The sequence below is a fragment of the Gracilinanus agilis genome, chromosome 5 (assembly GCF_016433145.1).
Source record: "Gracilinanus agilis isolate LMUSP501 chromosome 5, AgileGrace, whole genome shotgun sequence".
In the NCBI taxonomy this organism is placed as follows: Eukaryota; Metazoa; Chordata; class Mammalia; order Didelphimorphia; family Didelphidae; genus Gracilinanus; species Gracilinanus agilis.
Window position 1 is genome coordinate 253,053,410 of NC_058134.1, and position 12,927 is coordinate 253,066,336.

The following is a 12,927-nucleotide window of genomic DNA, read 5'->3' on the forward strand; positions in this document are numbered from 1 at the left end:
CCCAATGGATAAAGCTACTCTTCCCTCTCAGGGCTAATTACATTGAGAGTAAGGTTTAACTATTACCTCTTAATGCTCTCTTCCTCTCATTCTTATAATAGTATTTATCCCTTCCCTTCCCATGCCCTCTTTGTGTGTAATTGAATATCCTATTTTTCTTATTCATTCAAGCTTCCCTTGGTGTCCTCCAGTAGTCACTTCCCTCTTTCCCACCCCCATATCATCTTAGACCATTTAATATTCCAACCTCTCCCTATGAATAATTCTTCTAATTACTATAATAGTGAATACTATAATAGTGAATAGAGTTCCTTACAGAGAATTATACATAACATTTCCCCACATAGGAATACCAATAATTAGATCATATTGAAGCCCTTACAGAGGCAAATTTTAAAAAAAATACAAGTTTTCTTTCTTTCCCCTCTGTTTCTTATTTAACTTTCATGTTTCTCTTGATTTTTGTGGTTGGATATTGAACTTTCCATTTAGTCCTGGTCTTTTTTGTTTAAATACTTGGAAATCTTCTATCTTGTCCAATGCCCAAACTTTCCCCTGGAAGTATATAGTTAATTTTGATGGGTAGGTAATCCTTGGTTGTAGACCCAATTCTTTTGCCTTTCTGAATATCATATTCCAAGCCTTGCGGTCTTTTATTGTGAAGGCTGCCAGATCCTGTGTGATCCTGATTGGTGCTCCTTGATATTTGAATTTGTCTCTTTCTGGCTTCTTGTAAAATTTTTTTCTTTTACTTGGAAGCTCTAGAATTTGGCTATTAAATTCCTGGGGGTTGTCTTTTCTGGGTCTAGTGTAGAGGATGATCTATGGATCCTTTCAATGTCTATATTGCCCTCTTGTTGTAGAACTTCAGGGCAATTTTGCTGAATAATTTCTTTTAGTATGGAGTCCAAATTTCTATTAATTTCTGCTTTTTCAGGAAGACCAATGATTCTCAGATTGTCTCTTCTAGACCTGTTTTCTTGGTCTGTCACTTTCTCATTGAGATATTTCATGTTTTCTTCTATTTTATCAGTCTTTTGACTGTTTTATTTGTTCTTGCTGTTTTAAGAGATCATTAGCTTCTAATTGCTCAATTCTAGCCTTTAGGGACTGGTTTTCCTTTTCAATCTGGTCATTTCTGGTGTTCAATTTGCTTATCAGTTCATTTGATTTCTGAGTCTCACTTTCCAATTGCAAAATTCTGCCTTTTGAACTGTTATTTTCTTGCCAGATTTTGATTTCCAATTTGCTTACCATTTTGTTTGATTTTGGGGCATCTTTCTCCAATTGGGAGTTTCTGTCTTCTAACCTGTTAATTTCCTTTTGAGCTATTTCCCACTTCTCTCGCCAAATCGCTTCCATCTTCCTCATCATCTCAGATTTGAACTCTTCAATAGCTTGTGGCTAGTTTTCATTATTTTGGGAAGGTTTGGATATGAATCCCTGTTTGTCCTCCTCTGCTGTTTGCTCTTTTGTCTGTATTTTATCTGTGTAAAAGTTGTCAAGTGTTACAGATTTCTTGTTGATGATCTTTCTCTTTTGGGGTTCTTGTCTCTGGCTTGCCATTGTTAGCCCTGTGCCCTCTCAGGTTTATCCTCACGCTCAGGGTCTGTCTGCGCTCTTTAGGCTCCTGAGGTCTCAGTTGTTCTCAGGGTCAAGCCTGCTGGTGGTCCCCTTAGTTGTTCCTCTGGCTGAGGCTCCTTTAACAGTCTCAGGGCGCTGCTTCCCCATTTGTGAACCCCTTTTGCAGTGGGTCCTCACTGAAGGTCTGAGCCTGCACTCAAGATCCGAGTCCTTGCCTGTGCTCAGGATTCGTGTCTGGGCTTGTGTACGTGCCCACACTTGTGCTTGCGCTCAGGGTCTGAGTTCAAAGTCCGTGCGTGTTCTTTAGCCTCATGGGGTCTTAAGTCTTGCTGCTCTCAGGAGCAGGCCCTGGTGACCTCAGGTAGTTGCCGAGGACTTAATGGGTGCCCCAAACTTGCTCTAACTCTTGTGTGCTGGCTTTGGCATTGTAGGTGGTGTGGGGTGGGGGAGGGGGTTGCTCAGCTCACGTTTTAGTGAGAGCTGTTTCACCCCTTTATAGCATGGAAATGCCCTGATACCACATACCTCCAATGCTGTGCCCTGTTGTGGGGCACTTCCCCTCCTCTGGATTTGTTTTTATGTCTTCTTGAGGAGTCCTGTATGTTTTGGTTAGGAGAGGTTAAGCAGCTGCTTTTTACTCTTCCACCATCTTAACCAAGAAGTGAAATCCTACAATTCATTTTTAAATTTGGGATTATCTGAAGTTCCTTTAGATATAGAAGTTCTATATCTAAATATCTAAATATCTAAAGTAGAAGTTCCTGTAAAAATAAAGATAAAAAAATCAATTAAAGAAACTTTGCCCTGTTTTTTCATATGAACTCTTACTAGGCTTCAGGAAATACAAGAGATTCACTTGTTAGGGGAAATAAATGATAGTTCTATTATTATTCAAACCATCTTACATAAATGATTATTCTATAAATTTTTCATTAAGATTCTTAAATGGAAATAAATCTTTTGGCTTTTGTTTCTCTTCAGGCATTTTTTTCTACAGTATTGGTTAATGGATAAATATCAATTGTTTAGTGGAATTAGAGGCATCTTGGGATAGTGATAAATCCTGAATATCTGGGTTCAAATGCTACCTAGGATTCCTATTAGCTATGTGATTGAGAACAGATAAGTCACTTAAATATCTCTGGGATGAATGTAAGTTGCTAGGCCTTAAGCCATAGAAGAGTTAATGGAATTGAAAATGATGTTAGAAATAGGGCAGGCCAAAAACTGGGTTCACTAATGATGAATCAAGAATTTTGTTTGACTTGGAAAACTACCCTTGCATCACAAAAATCACTTCCTTTCCTACATCAGAATAAATGCATTTTTAAAGCAGACATAGAGGGAAGGAAAGTAGGTCTAGTTTATTTATTTGACACTTCTGTTCTTAGCCATGTGTGTGTATGTATTGCTGCCATTTATTTTTACCACAAAGAGCCACAGAAACACATAAGAATACCTGTCTTCAGAGTGAGGACTGATAACAGTAAAAGGATTCATTTTACTGGTATATATTATACAATGTTATACACAGGATAACAAGTCCTGGGTTTGTTAAATTATAACAATTATTGAAAGCCATTAAAATCAAGCATTGAGTGCCTACTGTATACATCAAACACAACATTATAGCTACCTGGGAATTTTTTTTTAAAACTAGAAGACATGGCACATGAATATATATATATATATATATGTATATATACATATACATATATATATATGCATTCAAACCAAATCCTTTCTCTAAATCCATCAAATTGTTTAGTGGAAAGATTGCCAAAAGTTTATTGTTTGGTATTACCTGGTTTATTATATTTTAAAATATGAGATTCCAAAAGACTCTGCCCCTCCCCCCCAAATAAATAAATATAAAGATGTGAACAGAAGTCCTGTACTTTTAGATCAATGCTGGACCAACTATTCCACCCCACTTGTATAATTAACCAATCAGAAACCCTAGTACAAAGCACACAGCAAGACTGGGAGCTCCAAATGCATTTAAACAATGTCAGGTCACATTCTAGTTAACCTTTACATTCCTGGTTGGTCAATACATTCTGAAAGTCAATCAATATAAATGAAAGGCTGCTACAGATCTCATTAAGTGGTCTAGGAGGGCTACAAGGACATCACATAATTTCAGTAGAAGAATTTCTCCCTGAAGCAAGATGTTAAACATTTGAAGGAAATCTTCCACCTTGCACTTAATTGCACACACTCTTATTAGCAAATAACAGGAGAAAAGCCTTTCCCTGGGACTTCATTGGTATACTAAAGTACTAAATGAGAAAACACATTCTACCAATGCAAGGTGGCACTTCCTCTAGATCTTATACCCTCGGAGATTTGAGTAGGATACAGAGAGGACAAGTGACTTGGCCAAGGTGAGCCAGCCAGTAACCGTGTCACAATTGGGGTTTAAACCCAAATCTTCCTACCTCCAAAGCAATCTCCTAAGTCACCTCCTAAGTCACCATAACACACACACTCAGAATGAGATATATCAAAATGATTTTGTCGAAAACATCTACTTCTGTGTCATATATGTCAAAGGAGCAATATATTTAAAAGAACTGGTTGATTTTGATGATGAAACAGAAATGGTCACAAATCAAGCTGAGCAAGAAAAAAGAAAAGAGAAAAGGAGCAATACAATCACCCCAAGACCCCAACCCTAACAAATTTGTCAGAATTGAGTTTCATTAATATAGTTATTTTATTATTCATATTTTATATGAGCAACAAAAAGGGGCACAAATAACCCAGTGAATCAAAGCAACACAAGGAACTTTTCTCAAATGCAAATATTTGTTTCATCAGTTGGGTATTTCCATACTAGTGCAAATCATCATTCCTATAGAAATAGTCCGTGATTGTTGCAGTGACGGAAAATTTCATGACTCCACTGCTAATTAGGGTCTTATCAATGTGTGTGTATACATATATACATAATATATATACATATATAAATATAATGCAAATATACATACATGTAAACATTTATGTGTGTGTCTACATGTATACAGAAACACATTGAAATAAACTCATTGAAATGCCCTAAAACTAAAATCCTACTCCGATGTCTCACTATGGCTTGGAGGTCACCTTGGGTTGTTGAAGGGAATGCTAGTGGCACTCAAGCCCTCTGACTGACTTGGGGCATCATCCTAGTCACAGATAGTCGCCTGAAGTAAATCATGCAAAACTCATCAATAGCAGACTACCAACCAGGTCATGATTTTTTTTTGCCTTTGCAAATCACAAAGAAAGTTTGTGGAGTGATTGCAGTTTGAATCAGTGTAAAGATTACACAAAATTAAATCACAAATCCTTGAAATATTAAAGTTATTCCATTTCTGAATTTTATATGAAAATTGGTTCTGTAGCTTTCATTCCAGATTAGTTTTATCCACTAGACTTTAAATAAAAAGTATTGAAGTTGAACTAATCAATAACTCAAGGATAGGTGATATAATACTTGGAGCTGTGTGCTTCTTATAATAACAATAGCATAATATATTATATGATAATGCTATGGCATTTCCATTGTGTCTGACTCTTTGTGACCCATTTGGGGTTTTCTTGGCAAATATATTGAAGTTATTTGCCATTTCCTTCTCCAGCTCATTTTATAGAGAAGGAAACTGAGGCAAATAGGGTTAAGTGACTTCCCCAGGGTCATACAGCTAGTAAAGTCCAACACCAGATTTCACCTCACAAAGGTGAGTCTGTCTGTCTCCAGGCCTGAAACACTGTGCCACCAATAATATTATATCGTAATAGAATGACATAATGTAATATATACTAATCTTATCATCATCCTCTTCTTTCTCCTTCCCTTTAGCTCTCTCAGGTCAATAATCTAACATAAAAAGCTCCAGTTTTTTCCTTTTTCTTTTCATCTTTCTTCCCACCTACATCTTTAGCCAATCAATGACAGACAATAACACAAAAGTCAATAAAACTCCTGATGCCCAGAGATGTATGTTTTCATTGATTACATTAATATAGACACTACCTTTAGCTCTCTCAATGACACTCCAAACCCCCGAGCCATCTTTGGGACATTCATATCACCATGACATCACTAACCTATTAAATTTCACTCTCATGTACCCTTTTCATTCCTAACAGGTAATATTGATCAAAATTTAAGATCTATTCATTTTTCTAACTAAATTAAGGAAGAATGTTATCTGAAAATAAAACCTGAGTGGACATTTATGGAGGAGAATTGAACATAGTCAAGTTAGGTTTACTACTGGAAGTCATATGTAAGATATTTTTATGGTTCAGGAAAAAGGCAAAAGCTAAAACCTTCACTGCAAAACATGTTCTCCTCTGTCACATCCCAAAGTGGACTACAAGGACCTGAGAATCAAACCATCTGTTCTACAGTACAGCAAGAAACAAAATCAGTCACATCTGAATAAGAATGTATCTCTGGGTTGATGTCCAACAAAATCAAAAATCAAAATATTTCATAGGATCTTAGAGTCTAAAGGGAATTCTGAAGTCATCTAAGCTAACCTCCTGATTTTACAGATGATGAGCCTGAGACCAGAAGTGAAGTACATCTTCGTGGTGGATGAGAACAAATAACTATGCTTGGAATTAGGAGCCTCGGTTTTAATCCTCCCTCTGGAACTTACAAGTTCTGTGACCAGGGACATGTCACACAATCATGGAACTGAAAAGTTGGAAGCAGCTGGAGTGGACAACTAGTGTAACCCAGAGACAAAAAAAGCCCTACTATGGCATACCCAATTGATGGCATACTTAGCACAGAATCTGATACACAGTACTTATGGAAGTACTACATAAATTTGAGTTATGATTATTATGTTTCTTTTTAACCTCTCTAAGCTTCTATGTCCTCATCTGCTAATGGCAATAGTAACGTTCTCTGCATAAGGAAATGTCATAAGGAAGTGTCATAAGGAAAGCACTTGTTAAAATTTATAATATTATATGTCTGTCACTAATTACTGACAGCTAGCTGATAGCAAAAGTCTTCCTGCTGTTCCACATTGTCTTGCCATAAATGGTAAATTTGTGTATTTGGATGAACTGGCTGTAATTAGGGAATATTATTTTGATTTGACTTTTTCTGGTGATGAAAATGGCAACAGTTATTGTAACATACTAACTTATATTTATATTATCATTTTATAGTTGAATGAACATTCTCACACACATCTAACTCCTATTGGAAATAAGAGGGTGACTACCTAGCACAAAATCATTAATCAATACTTGCTGACTGATTAATTGACTGTGATACAGCAGAGGGAATTGTTAGTTAGGTATAGATAGGACCAGATGACCTCTGAGGTCCTTTCAAAATCCAAGACACTGTCACGCTGTGATTCTAATATCATCACAATAACTCTAAGTAGGACAAATATTATTGTACCCATTTTACAGTTGAGGAAAATGAGGATCAATGAAGTTAAATTAAATGTTAATAACCACCATAATAATAATAGTGATAATAATAATAACAATTATGTAGTGTTTACTATGTGCTAAGCACTTTAGAAATATTATTTCCTTTGTTCCTCACCACAATCCTGGGAGATATATGCTTATTATCCCATTTTAAAAATGAGGAAATTAAGGCAAACAGAGGTTAAATGACTTGTGCAAAGTTACATACCTCGTAAATATCTGTGGCCAAATTTGAACTAAGATTTACATGACTCTAGGTCTAGTTCAGTGAATCCACTTCGTTAGCCAGAGTCACAGATCTGTTTTATGTCAGACCTAGAAGTAAACTTTTCACCGCACTATGAATTTTTTTAAATTTCTGCCCCAACTCAAAGTTACCTACTCTATCACACCACTCTGTTTGTCTTTATCTTTTTATGTATGGTATTACACTAAACATAAACTCATGGGGAAAGTCTTAGAATGGCATAATGTTCAACAAGTACCAACCAATATGACCTGTTGGTTCTCTATTCAACAATAATGCCTCCTTGGTCTATGGTGATTTATTTTTTATAAAGAGACTCCCTCATAATAATCCCATGTGATGTATGGTGTAAGCATTAATCTTATTTTTACAGATTAACTGGGGAATAGAAAAATTACTTATCATCACTAAATCTATTAAAAGTCCAAGATGGGGCAGCTCCATGGCTCAGTGGATGGAGATGAGAGGTCTTGGGTTCAAATTTGGTCTCAGACACTTCCTAACTCTATGATTCTGGTGCAAATCACTTAACCTCAACTGCTTAGCCCTTACCACTCTTCTGCCTTAGAACCAATACTTAATATCCATTCTAAGACAGAAGGTTAAGATTGTGGGGGGGGGGGTTTAAGTCAAAGATGAAATGCAAGTCGATGTCTCTTGACTCCAGGACCTATAATTAAAAGACTTCTGAACATGTGAAACTCCCAGCACCAGAATTCTTCCATGGTAGATAGCCATCATATTTTTCCACCATATCACTACCTTTTTCCCAATCCCTGCTGCTCACATTCTATAAATTGAATTAATCTATAAGAAGTTTCAACCATAAGAATATGTCTTTGTAAAATATATGCCCTTTAAATAATAATCTCTTTTATCTAGAAGCACCCACAAATCTTTAGAATACTTATATACACATACGTTTTCAGAGACCTCTTAGTGAGCAAATTGTACTATTTTTTCTTAACACCATTTCACAAGAAACAATTTTTTCTTAAAATAGACCCAGATTGTTGGTAGAATGAAAGATTCTTCTTTGCCTATTATTGTGTAAGCTGCAACATCAAACAATACTGAAAATGGTGTCCACAGATTTAATATGAATGAGAATTAAACACTTCCTATGTGGAAACAATCATTTTGCTAAACATTAGGGATGCAGAGAGAATAGGGAATATGAGCTCCTTACTTCAAGGAACTCAGTTCCACAGAACAAGAGTTGTTCATCTTATTGTGTTATGAATCCTTTTGGTACTCTTTTGGAGCTTTTGGACCCCTTCTCAGACATGTTTTTGAATGCAAAAACATATATGATTACAAAGAAAACCAATTAACCAAAATAAAAAAGTCCCCCAAACCAGATCAAGAATCTCAGATTAAGGGGAAGATAAAACATAGTTTTAAAAAGATAGTTTATATAAACATAGTTTATAAAAGATAGTTTTAGCTGCAGAGCAAATGAAAAAGACCAGTGGTCCTTAAGGTACAGCAGAAAGATGGATGGTAATGCATCTTATTCATCATCATTTCCATTGGTAAAAACTATATCTGTTTCTGACCCTGAGACATTTGATTTTGTCAAGAACTTTGGTGGAGGAAACTTTCTATTGTACCTGCAGAGGAAGTTACCAGATCATGTCTCTACTGAGATTGCTCCATTGCTGGTGGAGTTGTGAACTGATCCAACCATTCTGGAAGGCAATTTGGAACTATGCCCAAATGGGTATAAAACAATGCATACGGGTCTGTATTCCAAAGAGATTTTTAAAAAGCAGTAGGGGGTGTGGGGTAGGACCTACTTGCATGAAAATATTTATAGCTGCTCTTTCTGTGGTGACTAAGAATTGGAAATTGAAGACATGTCCATCATTTGAAGAATGGCTAAACAAATTGTGGTATATGATGGTAATGAAATACTGAGATTGCTTCCCTGAAAAAATGAGTATTAGAGAAAGGGCAGAAGCAGGGCAGTGGTCTTGGAGACACTAATATTTATGGGTTCTTGGGTCCTGGATCCTCCAACTGGGTCCGTTCAAAGATGATAGCTGAAGAGGTGGTGGTGGTTTGATCCACCTACTAGTATTCCTACTTATTCCTTTGTTGGTCACATTGTGGCTTATGGCTCACCTAGCCCTCAGTGAGAGGTTGTATTGGTGGTGACAGGAATGCCATGACTCCTCCTCAAGGGTTGATCCCTGAGACAATAGTTATCAGGGCCTGGTTATAAGCAGGGCCGATGCTATGGACAGCAATACTATCCCTAGAGTTCTTGAATTTACCTTCCTTGAAATTGGTCAGTGGATGTCCATCTGACCAATTTCACTATTGTTGAACACTATTGTGCTATAACAAATGATAATATGATTCCAGAAAAGTCTGGAAAGATCAAACTGATGCAGAGAAAATAAACAGACCCAGGAGAACATTGTACACAGTAAAAGCAATATTGTATGATGACCAACTGTGAAAACGTGGCTACTCTTGGCAATGCCATGATCTGGAACAATTTTTAAAGCTTTATGATGGAGAATGTTATCCACCTTCAGAGAAGGAACTGGTGGAGTCGTCTTTCACATCACTGTATTTATGGTTTTACTTTGGGGATTTGGTTATATATGAGTGTGCTCTTACAACAATGACCAATATGGAAGTGTGTTTGCATGATAATAAGACTAAATTTTTAAAAATTAAATCAAATTTACTTATAAAAAACATGCCTAGTAGGTTACTATAGGCTGCAGTGTGTTGAAAATGAGTTGAATGCAGGAAATGGGACTTAAGATACTCAGAACATACATGATAGACAAAAGAGGCAGGATAGTCACATTGTAAGAGTTAAGGCAATACCAAACAGACAGTCGAAATCTTATGTTGCTACACAGAGAACATTGTGGAGTCTTGGTTTTTTAAAAGTATTATTACAAACTTATGGGATTTTATGATCATAGATTTAGAACTGAACCTTCAGAGATATCAAGTCTCTTAACCCCCTCATTTTACAGATGAGAAAACAGACATAAAGAGGTTCTGTGACTTTCCCAATGTCAAAAAGTAAGTGCCAAAAACAAGATTCAAACTGAGATCTTCAAGTCTATTGATCTATTCACTATTTCACTCTGTCACCCTCCTCCTGGGGAAAAAAAAGATCATTTATAATCCAAGGATAGCATAAATGACTTCACAGAAAGGGTGGGGTTTCCATTTTATTACCTCTTTGGCCTTTTCTTATTTTTTCTCCTCTTCCTCATTTGTTTTACTAGCCACCCTCTAAGCATCTCCCAAGCTAACCCTAACACATGCCTTATTTATTCCCTCTCTGTAACATCATCTCTTTAACTGGAGAAGAAGCAACTTCTCTGCTTTCCCTAAATCTGCAACGCTCACCAAGATTTTCTCAGTGGCTCCTTATAAAGAGTGCTTAGCTGGCAAAATTCATCTTCCATCCCAGAAAATGTATATGCTTGTAGAGTATAAAGTATGTAGTGTTATTCATTTGTATAGCCTTTTTTTTTCTTTAGTTTCTTAACTCCCACAGGGTAAGTACTGTGTCTTCTTACCTTTCTTCGTATGGTGCTGCACAATCCCATGCACGAACCAGCATTTAATTACAATGATAAATAGTATGGCTTCTATAAGGATGGTTCTCATCCTCTCATGCAAGTAAAATCCTTGGCTGATAGAAAATAATCCAAGCCTTTAGCAAGAAACTAATAAGGTTGCTGCTGTGGACAATTAAGCGATTTTTACCTATTACTAATATTAATATTTTTTCTCCCAAATGAAATTAATGCATCTTATTAATATCATCTTAATAATGAGGCAGTTAAGTGGCATAATGGATAGACTGCTAGACTTAGGAGTCAGAAAGACCTGAGGCAGAATCCTGTATTCAGAAACAATAGCTGTACGGTCTTGAAAAAATTGTGATTCTCTAGAACTCAGTTTCCTAATCTGTAAAAGAAGCAAGTAGGGTCTCTCAATTTATGCTTCTGTGAGCTAATGGCAGTTTAATTTAGAAATGCAAATCAATAACTCACTTTGGCTCACAGACATGAATGAAATAGAATTGTAAGGAAGATAAGTGAATTATTTGCCAGTAAGAGAAGAATCATGGCAGAGGAGATAGAGAGACCCAGTCTCAGAGCCCAAAAGACCTGAAAGCTAGTCTCACCTCTGGCACACATTGGCTATATAATTACTTAACTTGTTAGAGTTCTAGGCTGTGAGATGCATCCAAAATATTGTCTTTCATTGATAGAGGGAGTTTTCTCACCAACTACTTCTCTGTGCCAGTGAAATCAGGTCCAGTCCATATCCTTGCCCTTAGATAGTTAAGAAGCTCTTAGTTATATCTACTGCTGGATTCCACAATTTGTTTTCTAATCTGGATCTATGAATTCATCAGTTTAAGATACTCCTGGTACAGAAACACCTTTCACTGAAGCTGATCAACAACTCTTCTGCTACTTGGAACAATAGATTTAGAGATATAAAAGACTTGGAAATCATCTAACCCAACTGTCCTCTTCATTTTACAGATGAGGAGACTGAGGTACAAAGAGGATAAGTGACTTACCTAGGATCATACAAATAGTGAATGAGAGCTAGGATTCTAAACAAGATCTTAAAATTCCAAATTCAGTGATCTACTCCCTGATAAAAAAGGCTCGTCTTTTAGGAACAACATCCTACTGGCAATGTAAACTGTAAAGCCAAAAATGGCAGAACATCACTGTCATTAAGAGATTGAAAATGAATACCATTCAAAGAGGAATAGAGTTCATAGTGAATGTGAACAAACCATGTGAAATAGTTTTATGAACAAGAACTTATAAAGGAGAACCAGAAGAAAAGTAAAATGTATGAACAAAAAAATGGGATAATCCATGTGTTCCTTTAATAATAACAAATAATAATAAATAGTTAATATTTATATAATACCTACTATGTTCCAGGAACTGCACTAATAGCTTTATAATTAGTGTCTCATTTAATCCTCTCAATAACCTTGGCAGGTAGATACTATTATTATCCACATTTTACAGATGAGGAAACTGAGGAAGATAGAAGTTAAATGACTTGGCATGGGTCACATGGGTCAAGAGAAAAGATTGGGAAAAATCTATTCTATGTGTTGGAGAAGACATAGATAAGAGTCTTACAGGATTGGCAGGCAGCAATAAGTCATCATCTGAGTTTTTGGAAAGAATATCAACTCTTGAATAGTGTCAATAGTTAATCCCCAAATTACATGATCAACCTGCACACAGAAAACCTACCTGTTCCAAAACTTCTTTATAGGTAAAAGTGGCTTTTGTGTTTGTTACAGGACTATCATAGATGATGGCAATCTTGTCTCCTTGTCCATTTTCAATATGGCGGTCAAGAGCATTGTAACAAATATTAAGCATCCCTTCCACAAACCTGAAAGAGAAATGAAAAATGTTGAAATAACTGCATTTTTTCCAAAATAAAGACATTACTTAACAATGAATGCTAGGTAATTCAATGAATGTCATATGCAAACGAAGATTCATCTTTTTAAAATGAACTCTGGCAGCTATAACAGAATTAAGCCATAAGAAAGGAAATAGCTATAATATATTCTCTATTCCTGGCCCCTCACTCCTCTTCTTTCATCT

General features: G+C 36.2%; 1 protein-coding gene across 1 annotated transcript in view; it reads right to left on the reverse strand.

Annotated features, from left to right (window-relative positions):
* Positions 1-12,927, reverse strand: part of ACSS3 (acyl-CoA synthetase short chain family member 3) — a 248,451-nt gene that overhangs the window by 190,790 nt on the left and 44,734 nt on the right. The window contains exon 2 of the mRNA XM_044679177.1: positions 12,565-12,709. Within this exon, the coding sequence (XP_044535112.1) occupies positions 12,565-12,709 (145 nt within the window). The remainder of the gene's footprint in view (positions 1-12,564; positions 12,710-12,927) is intronic.